The sequence below is a fragment of the Hypanus sabinus genome, chromosome X2 (assembly GCF_030144855.1).
Source record: "Hypanus sabinus isolate sHypSab1 chromosome X2, sHypSab1.hap1, whole genome shotgun sequence".
NCBI classification, from domain to species: Eukaryota; Metazoa; Chordata; class Chondrichthyes; order Myliobatiformes; family Dasyatidae; genus Hypanus; species Hypanus sabinus.
Window position 1 is genome coordinate 36,024,586 of NC_082739.1, and position 20,168 is coordinate 36,044,753.

Here is a 20,168-nt window from a genome sequence, read left to right on the forward strand (position 1 = left end):
AAGTTTGTGTTTTAATAAGATCACCTTGCATTCTGCTCTACTCCTGGTATAGGCACAACATGGTCACCCTCTTGTGATAGTCAACCCTTTCATCCCAAGAATCAACTTAACAACCCTTTTCACTTTGCTTGATAAAAACATAAAAGATAGGAGCAGAAGTGGGTGGGGGTTCATCAAATATTGTCCCCATCTAGTAATAAAACATACCTCAAAAATAAATTCTCATAAATTTAAATGGAATCAGCATTTTTCCCCCAAGTTATTGATTTGGTTGTTTTTCAGATTTCAAGTTATTAAGAAACTGAGGGTCAGAGAAACCACAAGTTGTGACTCAGAAGTTACCTCTTTGCTACTACATTTGAAGATTGTGTCTTCAAATGCCTCCTCAAAGACTTAGTCATCAGATTAACATTTTATTACTGCACTCAAATATGCTCAACATTTTCACATGCAACATTACATTAAAACTTCACCTTCCTGTCACGGCATGGAAAATTGCACAAGCATAAACTACAGCAACTCACAAAAAGGTATAACTAAATTTTCTCTGTACCATTTGTAAGGACATTTGGAAGATGTCAATAATTGCATCAACATCTGTGCATAAGGGGTAAGGAAGGGTATCAATTTTTGCAGGAGCATCCCACAAAAAATGTTCCGGGTGGGGGGAGAAAAGAAAACATGTTATTGAAATACATATTTTACATTGCTAATAAGCAAACTGTATTCTGTATAATCCTGAATGGAGTCGTGCAGTTTTGTACCTACCTACAGGTGTCCCCCGTTTTTTGAATATTCACTTTACGACACCTCGCTGTTATGAAAGACCTACATTAGTTACCTGTTTTTGCTAACAGAAGGTGTTTTCACTGTTACGAAAAAAGGCAGCCAAGCTCCTCCCCCAGAACTGCATTCTAGCCAGCACTGCTTAAACACGTGTCTGTGAGCATCTGTGCTTAATGCATTTTGTGCATCCGTAAGCAAGATGAGTTCTAAGGTATTGGAAAAGCCTAAAAGAGCTCGTAAGGGTGTTACACTTAGTGTAAAACTAGACGTAATAAAGCGTTTTGACCATGGTGAACGAAGTAAGGATATAGTGAGTTTGGCTAAGGGTTTGTGGAAGTTGACGTAGATAATGTTGAAGAGGTTTTGGCATCCCATGACCAAGAACTGAGAGATGAAGAGTTGATGAAGAGGGAAGGATAACAATCGAAACAGAACGCAGTAGCGAACGGCCCGAAAGTGAAGTCGTCCAGGAACGGAACGTGAAGCAATTGTGTGAGATTTTCGCTGTGATTGACAACGCTGCAATGATTGCAGAAAAGTATGACTTTAATTTTGAAAGGGTACGTAGGTTTAGGGCATATTTGCAGGATGGTTTGAGTGCGTACAAAGAACTGCATGATAGAAAAATGCGCGAGGCTAAGCAGTCAAGCATACTGTCGTTTTTCAAGCTTTCCACATCAGCCACAGCAGACGACAAAACTCGATCTTCAACATCGAGGTAGGCAGACATAGAAGGTGACCTGCCTGCCCTGATTGAAACAGATGACGATGAGATGACACCCCAGTCTCTTCTACCTCCTACCACCCAACCTCCGACGACTCAGCCAAACACACCATCATCAGTGTGCTCGCTGTCTTCCCAATTCCGGTAAGTGAAACTACACTGTACATACATTATTTCTACTTTATATAGGCTGTGTATTTTTGTGTGTTATTTGGTATGATTTGGCAGCTTCATAGCTTAAAGGTTACTGGAAAGAGTGCTTCTGCCGAGAGCGCTTGCGCCGAGTGTTTTTGCCGCGAGTGCTGTCGAGAGCGCTTGAGCCAAGTGTTTCTGCCGAGAGCGCTTGCGCCGAGTGTTTTTGCCACAAGTGCTGCCCAGAGCGCTTGCTCCGAGTCTTTCTGCCGAGAGCGCTTGCGTGGGATTTTCGCTGCGGTGGACAGTGCTGCGATAATTACAGAAAAGTATTCCTACTTTATATAGGCTGTGTATTTATCAGATCATTCCTGCTTTTACTATATGATCTGTTATTTTAGGTTTTATGTGTTATTTGGCATGATTTGGTAGGTGAATTTTTGGGTCTGCAAATGCTCACAAATTTTTCCCATATAAATAAATGGTAATTGCTTCTTCACTTTACGACATTCCGGCTTACGAACCATTTCATAGGAACACTCTACCTTCAAATGGTGGGGGAAACCTGTACCTCCTCATGTTAGTCACGGACCAAGGAAAAATAATGCATCCACATCGGTTCCCAACCAGTACTGTGAAGGTTAAACCAATTGCCTAGGTTTCCTTTAAGGTTGAGAACATGCCTCAAATTTATTTTGGACAAAAGGACACAGCTACCAATATTTATCGGCTGTAGGATCTAATCTTAGACCTTCATGACATGGTGTATCCAAGAGATTTATATTAATTACTATTAGTCATACTCAGGTAGCATGCATCAGTTGGGACATTTGTGGCATAGCAGGTGACCTGAAGGGAGATGAATCTATTTAAGCATATATACAATATGGTACCTCTATGAATAAGAGCTTGTTACTGATAATGGGCTTAGAAAAACTAACCCTCAGATAGTCTAGTTTTAAACCGCTGCTCTTCCAATGGGGACATAAAATTTATCTACTCAGTAGTTTTGCTGGGTTGTAGCCTGCAAGTGGCTTTTCACCACAATGACCATTATTCAGTTGTGAGTGACTTGGTTACTAAGCAATTGCATCATGCGTTTTCCCTCAGCCTTCCCTATCGGTCTGCTGTGTTAGTTCTGTTAAAAAATGCTACAGAGGCCAGCTGTTGGTGTTACCAGGCTTGTCTTAAATTATCATTCATCCAGTGAACTGATTTTACTATTGTAATGGGATCTTGCAGAGGAAGTGCCAAGCAGCATGAGCACAAATTAGATATGAGGAAAAAGTGAGTGGTCAGTGATCATTTACAAGGAATTACTAATGTGATCAATACAACAGGACAGGTGGTGTCCCTCTTCAGTTTAGGTGCTCTTTCGGATTTACTTAATGGCCAGCATTGTCAGATAAGAATTTTTCCCAGTATGCTTTCACTAAGTAAATAAATATATTCCTGTTTTCCCTTTTCCTACAGGCAGGTTATGTAGTTGATTGGGGTTTTGGCAGTGGTAACAAGGTACAGTATGTAGAAACTTCACACTTGGGCTCACTGATCAAGTTTGCCTTTTCCTTTTCATGCCATTACATTACACCCAACATACTATCAGACTTCAGTGGCACAAACTTTACTTACCATTGTTGAACCATTTATACTCAAAGCAGTACAAGGAATACAGCATTGACATATGAAACAGACTGCCCAGCTGTCCAATAATTTCAATAGGAAAATGACTCACAATCAGTCCCTAGAGTAAAGAAACAGAGGTTAATAATAAAAGTACCACTCCATAACCCATCTTACCCTCCAGCTTTCGAGCAGAAGGTACTGAATTACTAAAAATTCCAGTTTATTTTTACATCAGTATAATTCAAACACTCAACTGTTTACTAGACGATGGTTCCACTCTTATCTGACTTGTGGGTATGAGACCTGCTCCACCAACTTCAGCAACATCCAATCCACTGCAAAACAAGTGCTTGACTGCTGCAAGTGCTCTCATTTTCTAGAATTTCACCATCAGGATTTTTTAACTGAACAGCAGGTAGCATCAAATTCCATCAATCATTCTTCCTAATATTTAATTCATAAAATGTCGATCATTCTCCCTCCACAGATGGGCATTAAAATTTGCACAGTGCTATCTCAAACGTGGTAGGGTTATTTGCTTCTTTGTCTTAGCCAATATACAGTGGCATGCAAAAGTTTGGGCACCCCTGGTCAAAATTTCTGTTACTCTGAATAGTTAAGTGAGTAGAAGATGAACTGATCTCCAAAAGTCATAAAGTTAAAGATGAAACATTCTTTTCAATATTTTAAGCAAGATTAGTGTATTATTTTTGTTTTGTACAATTTTAGAGTGGAAAAAAAGGAAAGGAACACCATGCAAAAGTTTGGGCACCCCAAGAGATTTGAGCTCTCAGATAACTTTGACCAAGGTCTCAGACCTTAATTAGTTTGTTAGGGCTATGGCTTGTTCACAGTCATCGTTAGGAAAGGCCAGGTGATGCAAATTTCAAAGCTTTATAAATACTCTGACTCCTCAAACCTTGTCCCAACAATCAGCAGCCATGGGCTCCTCTAAGCAGCTGCCTGGCACTCTGAAAATTAAAATAAATGATGCCCACAAAGCAGGAGAAGGCTATAAGAAGATAGCAAAGTGTTTTCAGGTAGCCATTTCCTCAGTTCGTAATGTAATTAAAAAATGGCAGTTAACAGGAATGGTGGAGGTCAAGTTGAGTCTGGAAGACCAAGAAAACTTTCCGAGAGAATTGCTCGTAGGATTACTAGAAAGGCAAATCAGAACCCCCGATTCACTGCAAAAAACGTTCAGGAAGATTTAGCAGTCTCTGGAGTGGTGGTGCACTGTTCTACTGTGCAGCAACACCTGCAGAAATATGACCTTCATGGAAGAGTCATCAGAAGAAAACCTTTCCTGTGTCCTCACCACAAAATTCAACGTCAGAAGTTTGCAAAGGAACATCTAAACAATCCTGATGCATTTTGGAAACAAGTCCTTTGGACTGATGAAGTTAAAATAGGACTTTTTGGCTGCAATCAGCAAAGGTATGTTTGGAGGAAAAAAAGGTGCAGAATTTCATGAAAAGAATGCCTCTCCAACTGTTAAGCACGGGAGTGGATCGATCATGCTTTGGACTTGTGTTGCAGCTAGTGGCATGGGGAACATTTCATTGGTAGAGGGAAGAATGAATTCAATTAAATACCTGCAAATTCTGGAAGCAAACATCACACCGTCTGTAAAAAAGCTGAATATGAAAAGAGGATGGCTTCTACAACAGGATAATGATCCTAAACACACCTCAAAATCCACAATGGACTTCCTCAAGAGGCGCAAGCTGAAGGTTTTGTCATGACCCTCACAGTTCCCTGACCTAAACATCATTGAAAATTTGTGGAAAGACCTCAAAAGAGCAATGCATGAAAGACGGCCCAAGAGTCTCACAAAACTAGAAGCCTTTTGCAAGGAAGAATGGGCGAAAATCCCACAAACAAGAATTGAAAGACTCTTAGCTGGCTACAGAAAGTTTACAAGCTGTGATACTTGCCGAAGGGGGTGTACTGACCATGCAGGGTGTTGAAACTTTTGCTTTGGCCCTTTTCCTTTTTTGTTATTTTGAAACTGTAAAAGTTGGAAATAAAAAGTAATCTTGCATAAAATATTAAAGAAATGTGTCATCTTTAACTTTATGTCTTTTGGAAATCAGGTCATCTTTTACTTGCTGAGCCATTCATAGAAACGGAAATTTTGACCAGGGTGCCCAAACGTTTGCATGCCACTGTAAACCCCTCAACTAGAGAACTAAGTTGTTGAATGTGGAAGCTTGTTCTCCTTATACTGACTGCTGAACTTCCTATGTTACACAGCAATTATGACTCTATAAATAATTTATTGGTTGGAGAGTTCTGTTGTGTGTCCCGAAGACAAAGTATTTCTTTCCCCGATGGTTGTAACTTACCAATAAGACTACATTTATCAGTTTCATAATAAAGTATAATTGTGTTGTACAGAAAAATGCCAGTATACACCTGTGTAAAGAAATTGAGACATACTGACAGAATGGATCAAAAAGATGATTGTGAGAAATATTTCTCATCAGCAGACAGTTTGAGTTTCATCAATACATCAGCACATGGTTCAGGAGATTAAACAGGGCATAGTCAAAAATAAAACAATTCTATGCCGACAAAGAAAACTACACTCATGCTCGGCTTGGAGTCTGATCTGTTTATTAATCCAGCATTGTACCTCTGATCCAATCATACCTGAATGAGGAACAAGGCCTGCAGAAGCAGATTGAAGAGCATGTCTGCAATAATCTTACTGATACTGGGGAAGGGTTGTGCTTTCCTTCCAGACACTTTAAATGCTAGATCAGCAATGTCCTGTAAAATAGAGGACAAAGTTATAACATGTGAAGCAATGTTACAGATAATTTAACTTAAACTGCAGATACCAGAAACTTTAAAGAAAAATACAAACACTCAGCAGGTCAAGCAGCATCTGTGGAACGAGAAGCATTTAACATTTCAGGTCACAGACCTAAATAATGTTTCAAGCATTTTCTGTTTTTATTATAAAGAATCAAGTTTTTCTGCATTAGTGTTGTGACTGAGCAATGAATGGTAAGGAATAAACTTAACTATACATATTTTCCATCTTCCCACAACCAAGATTACTTGTTCTCAATCATTTCTGTAGCTTAGCAGCCTCCTCCCAAGATTCTGATGTCTGAATGTGCACTATCAACTCACTTACAAACTGTTTAAGCTCTTCTGCATTTCCAGAGGTTCTCCATCTTTAATGTTAGGTTACCAATTTTTCCAGCTTTAATTCTAGGTTACCAATTTTTCCATTTCATTTTTTAAATAATCCCATGCCAACCTAGCAGCTGGACATACAGGTATATCACATTGTTGCTTTATACTGTCAGAAATAGTAGGCCCTAAAAGCCAGTAATATAACTTTCATGCAATATAACCCCAGATTAAAAGCTCTGGAGAACTGAGCTTAAATGGCTTAGTTAGGATTAGATAATAATGAATAAGTAATATAAATTTTAACTTATGTTATTCTTTAATTCTTAAGAAATAGTTCTTAAAAATCATTTAATCAAATAGAATTTCATTATCAGGATTCTATTTAACTGAACAGCATGTAGCAGTAAATCAACCTTTCTTCCCACCACTAAGCAACATCCACTAGTTTGGCAAAAGTTCAAGGAAATCACCATCTCTCTGGGGTGACTGAATCAAAATCAGAGTCAGGTTTATCATGTCATGAAATTTGTTGTTTTGTGAAAGCAGTACAGTGCAGTACCTAAAAATTACTGAAGGCTACAAGAAGAAATATAAGAAATAAATAAGTAGTGAAAAAAGAACAAAAAAAGGTGAGGCAATGTTTGTAATCTGTTCAGAATTGTATTTTAGATATTTAAATTAATCCTAACAAAATATAGATACTATTTCTGACTGTTTCACTGTTATATTTGTCTTTTTCACAAATGGTTTGTCCTGCTGCATTTTTGCTATCATTATCCACACACAAGAACTATTTTATTGGAAGAAAACTGGACTTTAAGGTGGTTTTCCTTTTTGGAAAACCTAATTGTTGCATGTCTTTGGTGCATTGGTATCCAGTCAGTGGGGACTGACAACCAGAGAAGCTATCCTTTTTTGGCCAATAAATTGAGGTTTCAAAAGATAATTATGCTGGTGCTGTATGCAAACAGAGGAGCAAATAAAATATAGGCCTTCATTGCAAATAGATTGGAGTATAAAAATCTTACCGCAATGCTGTAAGGCGAAAAGCAGGGAATATTGGCTACTGCTTTTTTATATAACAAGAAGTTATATAACTGGCCTAAGAAGATACAAACATTTTATAGCTTTGAGAGATGAATAAATTGTCTGATGTGGTGAAGATAAGTAGACTAGATGAATTTACTGCTGAATTTAGAGTGATGCAATATAGATGCATTTTTCACTCCCTCCTCTCTGGTGAGTGCTTGTGTTCCAAACCCCCTCAGCCTGGGAGTATCCTGCTTCCAGGGGGATGCTCACCCTCCCTCACCTGACTGTGACTGCAGGTCAGGTTAAGAAACAGCTGGAGAGACTACATCAAGACAAGGCTGGTGGCCTAGATGGTATCAGCCCCAGGGTACTGAAGGCCTGTGCAAGCCAGCTGCTGGTATTTGCAGCACCTTTACAATCTGAGTCAGGAAAAGATACCAGTGCTCTGGAAGACTTCCATGCTTGGTTCCTGTACCCAAGAAGGTGTCTCCATCTGAACTTAATGTGATGAAGGTGCTGGAGAGGCTGGTCCTGACTTACCTTGGACTGCAGGTGAGATCTTCATTGGACCCTCTACAGTTTGCTACTGACCTCATGCGGGAATGGATGATCCCATCATCTACCGGTTGCAGAGAGCTTACTCTCATCTGGATGATGCTAGTGGCATTGTGAGAATCATATTTTTTGATTTCTTTAGTGCCTTCAATACAATCCAGCCACTTTTTCTGAGTGAGAGGCTGCAAAGGATGGGCATAGACAAATCCACTATCTCCTGGATTACTGACAGATAGACCCCAGTTTGTACGGCTATGTAGCTCTCTGTCCAATGTAGAGGTGACTGGCACTGGAGCGCCACAAGGACTGTCCTGTCTCCATTTCTGTTCACACTGTACACCTCAGACTTTCAGTACAAATCAGAGTCTTGTCACTTACAGAAGTTCTGTGATGACTCTGCAGCAGTTAGATGTATCAGAGATGGGCAGGAGTCGGAGTACAATGGACAAGGTTGTGGAGTGGTGCGAGAGAAATCACCTGCTCCTGAATGTGGCAAAAACCAGGGAGATGGTGATTGATCTTAGGAGGAAGAGGATTGTGACGAGTCCTGTATACACGTCATAGTACAATAGTTGCTGATTTATCATTTTGTACCTTATTATTGCACATTGGTAAATTAATTATTATTCAATACTTTATTAGTTAATATTATATTATCATTGCTAAATGTGTTTTTAAAATGTTGCTGCTGTAACAATAATTTCCCACTCAAGATCAAGTATTTATTATTACATCTAGACCAGTCAGTGCTAACTTTCTTACATTCTGGCACTAAGCTGAAACAAGGCTTATATTTACTTATTTAAAGCTGTGAATTTGGTATTCTGGACCACTGGGATTGTGAATTTTGCTATTAGGTATATTAAACACAGGTAGACAAGATTTTGAATGCTACTAGAATCAAGAGATTGAGAACCTAGCAAATGAAGGTAGAATTATGGAGGACTATCTGAAATGAATGACTTCCGGAGCAGGATAAATGGGCATTATTACCTACTACATCTCATATGCTGAATTGAAATGATCCTGCAAGCTTATGCTAAGAAAAGTAAAGATGGCTCAACTACCCAAGCAATAGGATGCTTGGCAACACTTAGCTCTAATTAACTGTGGAATTATAATAAATTAAAGCCAAAGCTTCATTTCAGCCAATGAACACCAGGACTTGGGTCTGCCAATTCTAGCTTGGGTTAGCACAATGCATTCTTGCTGGGACAAATTACTTTCTAAATTGGGCAAATAAATCAATGTGGGATCAAAGATATATTCCATACCCATCATAAATGTCCATAAAATTTTCCAGCCCAAAGTAAATTTAATCAAGGAGTTTTGGAGAATTAAATCTACTGACATTTTGTTTTGTTCAGAGACGTTAGGAATGTTGCTTAAAGTGTATTCTTACAGTTGCTTTCGGTACATGAAACATAGCAATTTTTCATTTTCACCATTTTTATGTCTGATGAAAGGGTATTGAACTGAAATATCCTCTCCCAACAGAGTGTAAATGACCTGCTGAGTAATTCCACAATTCATGAATTCTTCTTTTTAATCAATTAAATGTCTGAAATTTGTATTTTCAAGTTCAGAACTTTTCTTTGATTAGGGCTGACATTTACAATCTACAGTTAGCCACTCAAGAAGGTAGAAGTGAGTTGCCATCCTTAATCAGAGCAGTCCATGTTGAAATTAATTCCATGTGCAGGGAAGTTTGACTGAGTAATAATGAATGACAGAATAAATTTCCAAGTGAGTTTGGCTTGTGATTTAAATCAACAACTGCGAGTTCCACTCCTTTCAGGGATGGTGCAGTTATACGGCTACTGCCTCACTGCTATCGATAGATACTTGGGTTCAATCCTGAGTTCTGGTGCTGTCTGCAGAGTTTGCAAATTCTCCCTGTGATTATGTGTTTCCTCCTGCTACTGTCTCCACCTCCCCACCACATCCTAAAAATCCTGCACTTCATAGGTTGTTACCCTTTTGTCTGGGCAAGTGGTAAAATCTTAGGGAAGCTGATGATTACGTGGGGAAGAAATCGATATTTTTTATATATTCTCAGCATGGGTGTCCCCCAGAGCTGTGTGCTGAGCTCACTGCTTACATACGACTGGATGGCCAAATACCCAAGCAATCACATTGTCATGTTCACTGACATGACAGTAGGTGGGGCTTATCACCAACAATGATGAGACAACCTACAGAGAAGAACTCACACCACTCACATTCTGCCTTGCACTGGTGGCACAGCAGTGGAAACTGCAAGCAGTCTCAAACTCCTGGGAGTGCACATCTCGTACAACCTCTCATGGTCCCAGAGCACATCCTCCACAAGCAATGCCACCAATGCCTCTACTTTCTGAGGAGGCTGAAGAGAGCTGAACTTTGCACGTCTATGCTCACGTCATTCTATAGATGAGCAGTAGAGAGCATCCAAACAAACTGCATTGCGGCCGACAGGGAGGCTCTACAACAGGCCGTCAAAACTGCCCAACACATCACTGGCACCAGCCAACCCACTATCAGACATTATACAGAAGGTGCTGGAAAAGGGCCAGGAACATCATGAAAGATCCCTGCTCATGGACGACTTGTCTCACTCCCATGAGGAAGGGGCTATGTAGCATCCACACCAGGATCACCAGACTCAAAAACAGTTACTTTCCCCAAGCAATACAACTGATGAACATCTCCACCACTTCTTTATTATTTCCCATCAGTCACCTTATGTACAGCCAAACGTCACTTTATGGACATAAAATAAATGTACATAAACTATTTTATGTACTTATATTTATTGTGTATTTTTTCTATTATTATTGTGTTCTTCATCTTTTGTGTTTTTTAGTGCTGCATTGGATCTGAAGTAACAATTATTTCATTCTCCTGACACTCGTATACAGGAAATTACATTAAACAATCTTGAAACTATTTGAATCTAACAGATTTTGGAATTGGGAAGTGCTATCAAAGAAGCCAGCAAGTTGTTACAGTCATTTTGCCGATTCAAATGCTAGCTGTATTATCTAGGATGATGTCCATCTTCCCAGACTCTATTAGAGATTACACTTATCTATCGAAGTAATGAACATTTCATCAAATTCTTGATATGCCCAGATGGGGAAAAACCCTTTTCAGGAAATGCCCAACACACCATGGAGTATCAGTCCTCAAGATGATAACTAAACAATCTTCAGTGAAAATCTGCTTCAGTACTAGGTCCTTACCTGAAACCAGATGGCATTCACTATTTTACTGAGAACAAACAGAGGCAGTATCCAAAAAGCACTAAAGGTGGAGTTCAGGATAAATTCCACCCAGGACCATACATCTCCATGTAATGAGGGATCTCCTGCTCAAGCAAAAGAAACATCAGTTACATAAATGGTTAAAGAAGAGCACCTTCCAATCTGATAAAAACTGTGATTTCACATTAACCACGAAAACAGCCTGAGGCAAAACATTTGGTTTGTGGATGTTTGAAGGACAGGAGGTGAAACAAAAGCAGATCCCATGGAAGTATAGAAACAACAGAACTGTGAAATGGAAGCAGTGCAAATTGAAACTGAGTAAATGAAGTGGGAAAGAACAACATACAAGACATTAAAAACATTTCTTCCAATGCACACAGAAATCATAATCACTTTTGATTCTCTAAAGTACTAAGAAATTAAGTTAATATAGTTTCCATTTGCCTTTATGGACTGCAAAAATACACCTCCCTCCTACCTTGTTCCTGGTCACCCAGTCACATTTTTTGCTTTCAACTGGTCAGGTCAACATGTTGGAACAATAGTCCACAAAACATCATGTAGCAATGTTGCTGGAATTTTAAATATATTTGAACAAGCACAATTTCAACAAAGTACAGAGCACGAGTTAACACTTGTGTGTTGCGTAGACCAGCTTGTGAAAATACTGGAAAGGATAGCCAAAATGTGTCTAGATTAAATCTGTGATCCACCTCATCTAATTCTTTGACATAATTGTAAACTGTCATCCAAACATACAAATTAATTTCCAGTATGTTCTCTGCCCTAGAAAATGGTAATATTATTGCAAATGTGCAGAACAGGGGTATGTACAAGACTAAGTAGTTTTGCAAAACCTTAATGGTCGGCACAGAGTTAACTGATATTCTCTCCTGCCCACTTAGGTGCAAAACGGACTAATCAAACAGATCAAATTATGTTATCAACATGACACTGCACCTTGAAATTTAAAATTGAGTCTTAAGTAAACAAAGAGTTTATGCAATAGCTTTGAAATAGAATCAGATTTCAGATTCCAAATATTACTTTAGACCTTTGGTTCTTTTTCCTCCTAATAATGTGAGCTTTGGCTCACTCACACACAAGGCAATTGTTCATGTAATTAAGCCAACTGGAGCCCAGTCAGATTGCACTCTTTTCTTTGCACTATTCTGTTGAACTTTGCACCCATTCCATTGTTTTGTGCTTGTCACTATTTATTTGTATCAATGTATGCTGTTTGCCCTGTGAGCTTCAAGCAAGCAAGACATTTCTTTACAACTGGGTGTATATAACAATAATCTAATATAAACCTTCACCTTCCAACATTCACAGTAATAAAGGTTGGAAAAAGGAACCCCAATTTACCTTTACGCACCTTAGTGAGGTTACATTCTATCCACTACCTCCTGGCTGAACCTTGATAAGAACAGAACTCAATTCCTTGGGCAATTGTTACATTCTGTTAGATTGTGGGCAATTAGTATTTCAGTTGCATCTAAATCACAGCTTATACTACCCTTCCCAACAAAATAGTTCACATATATAACCATATAACAATCACAGCACGGAAACAGGCTATCTCAGCCCTCCTAGTCCGTGCCGAACTCTTAATCTCACCTAGTCCCACCTACCCGCACTCAGCCCATAACCCTCCACTCCTTTCCTGTCCATATACTTATCCAATTTTACCTTAAATGACACAACTGAACTGGCCTCTACTACTTCTACAGGAAGCTCATTCCACACAGCTATCACTCTCTGAGTAAAGAAATACCCCCTTGTGTTTCCCTTAAACTTTTGCCCCCTAACTCTTAAATCATGTCCTCTCGTTTGAATCTCCCCTACTCTCAATGGAAACAGCCTATTCACGTCAACTCTATCTATCCCTCTCAAAATTTTAAATACCTCGATCAAATCCCCCCTCAATCTTCTACGCTCCAATGAATAGAGACCTAACTTGTTCAACCTTTCTCTGTTACTTAAGTGCTGAAACCCAGGTAACATCCTAGTAAATTGTCTCTGCACTCTCCCTAATTTATTGATATCTTTCCTATAATTCGGTGACCAGAACTGTACACAATATTCCAAATTTGGCCTTACCAATGCCTTGTACAATTTTAACATTACATCCCAACTTCTGTACTCAATGCTCTGATTTATAAAGGCCAGCATTCCAAAAGCCTTCTTCACCACCCTATCTACATGAGACTCCACCTTCAGGGAACTATGCACTGTTATTCCTAGATCTCTCTGTTCCACTGCATTCCTCAATGCCCTACCATTTACCCTGTATATTCTATTTGGATTATTCCTGCTAAAATGTAGAACCTCACACTTCTCAGCATTAAACTCCATCTGCCAACGTTCAGCCCATTCTTCTAACCGGCATAAATCTCCCTGCAAGCTTTGAAAGCCCACCTCATTATCCACAACACCTCCTACCTTAGTATCATCGGCATACTTACTAATCCAATTTACCACCCCATCATCCAGATCATTTATGTATATTACAAACAACATTGGGCCCAAAACAGATCCCTGAGGCACCCCGCTAGTCACCGGCCTCCATCCCGATAAACAATTATCCACCACTACTCTCTGGTATCTCCCATCTAGCCACTGTTGAATCCATTTTATTATTCCAGCATTAATACCTAACGACTGAACCTTCTTAACTAACCTTCCAAGTGGAACTTTGTCAAAGGCCTTGCTGAAGTCCATATAGACTACATCCACTGCCTTACCCTCGTCAACATTCCTCGTAACTTCTTCAAAAAATTCAATAAGGTTTGTCAAACATAATTCAAAGCCGGGAGATTAACAGCTTTGTGGGCTGAAGGGCCTATATTACGCTGTGGGTTTTCCTTGTTTCTATGTAACATGGGATCTTTTTGGTGTATCATCTGGTTCACACCATTTCATACATTAACTGAACAACCAACTAGGGGTATTTGAAAGAATTTTTGTTTTCATGGGATGCTATAACTCAAGAATTTCACTTTTGTATTATTTACTTACCCATAATATGTGCAGTGATGGCCTGAAGCAGAGGGATAAAGACCCGGTAAAAGACAAAGATACTCATCTGTAAAGAAAGAAAATGAAATAGATGTTACTGGAAACAACAGCACAGTGTTGTGTAAAATATTCAAAGATTCAAGATCTAAAGTACATTTATTATCAAAGCATTTATAAATTATACAAACTTCAAATATATTTGCTTACAGGTAGCCACAAAGCAAGAAACCCGAAAGTCAATAAAAGAAAAAAATAAAAATAAAAGACCAATACCTGATGCACAAGGGGGAAAAAAAAAGCATCGATATTGCAAACAATAACATTCTGAACCAAATTGAATCCCCAGGTTCGAAACCCGGAGCAGCCCAGAGTAGGCCCAAAGCCTCGTTTATTAGTTTATCATATTAGTGGGCATGGAGCACAGCAGCTGGGGCAGACTTCATAGTTTCAGCACCATGGAGAGAGAATTGACCACCGTGAGAGTGAGCGAGCATAATCGGCCCTCACTTCGGATCCCGATGTCCTGTCTTTTCAGTTTATCTGGGTCTATGTTTAAATTGACCAAAGAACAGAACAACAAAAGGCTTCAGCACCCTAGAGACAGGAGTAACATCATGGAGAGTGAGCGAAATCAGCTCTCACCTCCAATCTGGGCTGGTGTTCAAATTGTCTAAATAGCAGATCATACCTCGCACTAGAACCTGGTTACTGCGAAGGAATCGGGGCCTAGACCACACCGCCCAGCAACTCGCTCCGAGCCCAGATTTCGCTACCCCTCCCAAAGCCACTCACAAGCACTTCAAATCAGCTTGGCACCAGAGCGATCCAACCTCACACCCAGACCAGTTGTATGGGCATTGGTACTCTGCCCCAACTTCTCCTCTATGAATGGCTCACTCTATCTGCATCAATTCTACAATACACTATCTTAGCTCATCCCCCGAACTACCTCTCATCCCCTCACTGTTTGTGGCAATAATTTAACACAATTTACTTCCAAAGAGATGTTTTTAGTTGAATTCCTTGCCTTTTAAAAAGAAAACGACCAGTGAGCTGTCACACACATTCAGTAGCACTATCTTAACCGGAATTTAAGATACTTACCGTAAATATCCACCTTAATAAAAGTTACAACTGGTTTTTTTGTTGCTAATTCCATTCTTTCAAGATGGTCCAGCACAGGACACCGCTCTGAGGAACTATGGTGATGTCCTCTGGCTGACTTCCAACAACAATTTCTCATCGTACAAAGTACAACCACTCTGCCAGAGCTACTTGCTGCAACATTTAGTCATTTGTGGTCTTATTGTCAAGGGAAATACTCTCAACTCATCTCCAGAACTCAGCCCATCAAAGTAGGCACTGGTGAGCATGCTATTGTTGTGTTAATATTGCATGGATACAATACTGTCAATGACCATTTCCATCACTTTGCTGAAAGTTGAGAGTAGATTGATTGGACACCTAAATTAAATGTGTTCAGATTTTGTGAATAGGATATACCTGGGCAATATTCCCACTGTAAAGTCAGAATCAGGTTTAATATCACTGGCATATGTCGTGAAATGTGTTGTTTTGCAGCAGGAGTACATTGCAATACATAATAAAAACTATAAGTTACAGTAAGTGTATGTATAAAAATAAATTAAATAAGTAGTGCAAAAAGAGAGGGGAAAAATAGTGAGGTTGTATTCATGGGTTCATTGTCCATTGGAAATCTGATGGTGGAGAGGAAGAACTGTTCTTGAAACACTGAGCGCACATCTTCAGGCTCCTATACCTCCTCCTTGATGGTAGCAATGAGAAGAGGGTATGTCCTGAATGATGGGGCTCCTTAATGATGGATGCCACCTTTTTGAAGCATGGCCTTTTGAAGATGTCCTTAATGCTGGGGTGGCTAGTGCCTATGTTGGAACTGGCTGAGTTTACATTTTTCTGTAGCTTTTTCCGATCCTGTGCAGTGACCCTCCATATCAGACACTGATGCAACCAGTTAGAATCCTCTCCACAGTACATCTGTAGAAATTTGCAAGTGTCTTTGGTGATATAACAAGCCTCTTCAAGCTACTGATGAAATATAGCCACTCTCATGCCTTCTTTTTAATTGCATCAATATGTTGGGCCCAGGATAGATCCTCAAAGAAGTTGACATCCAGGATCTTGAAATTGCTCACTCTTTCCAATTCTGATCCCTCGATGAGAACTGGTGTGTGTTCCCACAACTTGCCCTTCCTGAAGTCTATGATCAATTCCCTTGTCTTACTGACATTGAATGCAAGGCTATTGCTGCAACACCAATCAGCTGATCTATCTCATTCCTCTATACCTTGTCATCATCTGAAATTCTTTCAACAATAGTTTTGTCATCAGCAAATTTATAGATGGTACTTGAGCTGTGCCCAGTCACACAGAAGTGAGTGTAGAGACAGTAGAACAGTGGGCTAAGCACCTATCCTTGAGGTACAGCAGTGCTGTTTGTCAGCGAGATGTCCAATATGCACAGACTGTGGACTCCTAGTGAGGAAGTCAAGTACCCAGTTGCAGAGGGAGCTACACAGGCTCAGGTTCTGGAGCTTTTTGATTAGAACTGAGGGGTATGATTGTGTTAAACGCTAAGATGTAATCAATGAACAGCAGTCTGATATAGGTTATTACTATTGTCCAGCATCCGCCGTAGACCTATTGTGGCGGTAGGCAATTTGCAGCGTGTCCAGATGCTTGCTTAGGCAGGAGTTGATTCTGACCATGAACAAACTCTCAAAGCACTTCATCACAGTAGATGTGTGTGCCACTGGGCAACAGTCATTGAAGCAGCTCACCCTGTTCTTCTTGAGCACTGGTATGATTGTTGCCCTTTAGAAGCAGGTGTAAGCCTCTGGCAGCAGCGAGAAATTGAAGATGTCCTTGAACACTCCCACCAGTTGGTTGGCACAGGTTATCAGAGCACCTACCAGGTACACCATCAGGGCCACCCTCTTGAAAGATGTTCTGACGTCAGCCTCTGAGACAGAGATCACAAGGTCTCCAGATGCTGCAGGGATTTGCAGAGGTGTAATTTTGTTCTCCCTTTCAAAGCGGGCATAAAAGGCGTTGAGCTCATCTGGCAATGAAGCATCACAGCTATTCATGATGATAGATTTCACTTTGTAGGAAGTAATGGCCTGCAAACCCTGCCAGAGTTGACATGCATCCAATTCTAACCTCAATTGCAAATGTTTTTTCACTCTAGTTGTACCTGGAATTCTTGTATATTTCTGGATCACCAGTTTTGAATGCCACAGATCTAGCCCTCAGCAAACTACGAATCTCCTGGCCCATCCACTGTTTTTGGTTTGGGTATGCTTGGTATGCTGTTGAAGGCACACACTTCATCACTGTCTTGATGAAGATGATGGCAACTGTGACGTACTCATTTAGATTCGGAGATGAATTTCTGAATATTGTCCAGTCTACCGACTTAAAGCAGTCCTGTTCTCTGCCCGTTCTGTGTTTCAAACGATTTTGTAGCATCCCTGCTTCCTCAAAGGGGAACTACATTCGTGACCAGAGCCTGTGTCCAAGGTTTGGCAATTTTGCATATTGATATATTTTTTAAAACATCTTAAAATGATGCTGCTTATTGAAAAACCCATGGCTGTGACTGGATTTCAGCTGTAGCTGCAAAACCAAACAACTGCCACTGCTTGCAACCCCAGACAGATTTGGTATACTTGCATGACATGCCCCTAGTTCCAATGGTTGCTCCAAATGATTGTTTCAGAAGTTGAATCCTTTACTAGCAATTAGCATACAATCTTGAAGCAATGAAACTTAAGCGTACCCTACCCAAGTGAATACCTAAATGATATTTAGCTTATTCAGCGGTCAGAAAAGATACGACTGTCGCCAGTCCCAAGCTAAAAATTGCCACGAAATAAGCAAGAATATGCAACTTATTCCCTTCGTTTTTACCACACCCCCACTCACGTGACTAGTTATCATAAACGTAATAAACACGCACACAGAATATCAAGCAGATAGAGAACAGATACATGGCTCTCAAAAGTCTTACATGGAAATATTTGGTGATTCCCATTGGAGCTCCATGCAAGCAGTCGCCACTCAATGACACTATCACTGTACTGGAAAAAGCCTAACTGCAAGGACAGCTACATCTGGAGCAAAGATCTTCAATTGGATGTTATTTGGCTCCAAAGCCTCTGTTGTTTCCAGTGCTCTGGGGTTCTTGATATTAAGGGGCAGCATGGTAGCGTAGCGGTTTGTATAAAGCTATTACAGAGCCAGCGACCCAGGTTCAATTCCACCATTGTCTATAAATAATTTGTATGTTTTCCCGTGAATGCATGGGTTTCTTCCGGTGCTCTGGTTTCTTCCCACATTCCAAAGACATATGGGTTAGCAGGTTAATTGGTCACATGAGTGTAACTGGGCAGCATAGGCTTGTTGGCCCGGAAGGGCCTGTTACTGTGCTGTATCTCTAAATAAAATGTGAAGAAAATTGAACTGGATTAAGACTGGCTTCTTTAAGTGACGATCTCAGGAGGAATTGGACATGCATCTTCCAGTTAGTAACCGTGGTTGAGAATGACTACGGGTCTCTGAAATGAATCGTTAAATTTTTTCCTCTTTCCACTGATGGTGCCCAAGTGTTTCCAGCATTTTCAGTTGTAATGTGAGTCTTGTTTCAAGGTGGGCTCTGCAGTGGGTGGGGATGTTTGCGGAACTATTTAACTCTCTAGCGCCATTCCCAACTGGTTGTGGCTGGACTGCAGAAATTTAACTTGATGCATTGGTTGAAAGATATCCATGTTCTGCTTTTGGCAACAGCCCAAATTTGCAGACTTCCCCCTCCACAACACCAATCACAGAAAATTGAAAACAAAGTAACAATAGCTTTAATAAAGAACAGCAGCTTAGAGACATATTGTTAGGTCTCCCCTCTCACTGTGAAACAGGGACACCTCTTTTTCCCTTATTAGGGGGAGAGAGAGAGCCTGGAGTATGTCGAATTACCAGGTGAACGAGTAGTTTTTGGGGTACAGCAAGTCTGTGTCTTTACTGATGCTTTGCTGCATGCTTGAGTGCTCGGTGGTGGTGGGGGGCACGATGCTTTTTTTGCCGGTGGGGGAGGGGAGATCATTGCTTTGCTGCTGCTTATGCGTGTCTCAATGCGGTGGACCTTAGGACCCAGCGGAACCGCAGACCTTATTTAACCTGTCTCAGTCCGCTGGACATTAGGACCCAGCAGTGAAGCTCTGAATCCACAGTGTTTCTGTTCACGAAAATAACCACGATCACGATTGAAAATAAAGTGGAAATAATAAAGCGACTGGAAAGAGGTGAAACGCCATCAGTCATTGGAAAAGCGTTAGGCTACGTCGGTCAACAATCGGAACAATTTTAAAGGATACAGTGAGAAAGGCCCTGCCCCAATGAAAGCTACAATTATTACTAAGCAACGCAGTGGTTTATTTATTGGGTTTTGGGGTTTTGATCCTCCTGGCGCTGAAACATATGTTCTTAAGCGTTTTATATGCATAGAAAGGTAAAATATATACTATATACCAAGACAAACGTTTGACTAACTGACACTAAATAATACCGGATGTACCCGTTCTGACTTACTAAGAGAACTTCCGATTTTTTTCCGTCCCGATCCATGATAAACCACGCACATCCTCCCATATACTTTAAATAATCTCTAGATTACTTATAATACCTAATACATTGTAAATGCTATGTAAAATAGTTGTTATACTGCATTGTATAGGGAATAATGACAAGAAAAAAAGTCTGTACATGCCAGAACAACAAATGCTGGAAGAGCACTTTTGGGCTTTCTTGATTTGCGGTTGGTTGAATTCGCGCATGCAGAACTCGCGGATAAGGAGGGC

At 40.2% G+C, this 20,168-nt stretch overlaps 1 protein-coding gene across 1 annotated transcript in view; it reads right to left on the reverse strand.

Annotated features, from left to right (window-relative positions):
- The window catches only part of ei24 (EI24 autophagy associated transmembrane protein), a 52,549-nt gene that overhangs the window by 11,979 nt on the left and 20,402 nt on the right, over positions 1-20,168 (reverse strand). Inside the window, exons 5-8 of the mRNA XM_059957247.1 lie at positions 14,275-14,341; positions 11,230-11,354; positions 5,924-6,043; positions 3,275-3,386 (exon numbers count right to left, since the gene is read on the reverse strand). Of these exons, the coding sequence (XP_059813230.1) occupies positions 3,275-3,386; positions 5,924-6,043; positions 11,230-11,354; positions 14,275-14,341 (424 nt within the window). The remainder of the gene's footprint in view (positions 1-3,274; positions 3,387-5,923; positions 6,044-11,229; positions 11,355-14,274; positions 14,342-20,168) is intronic.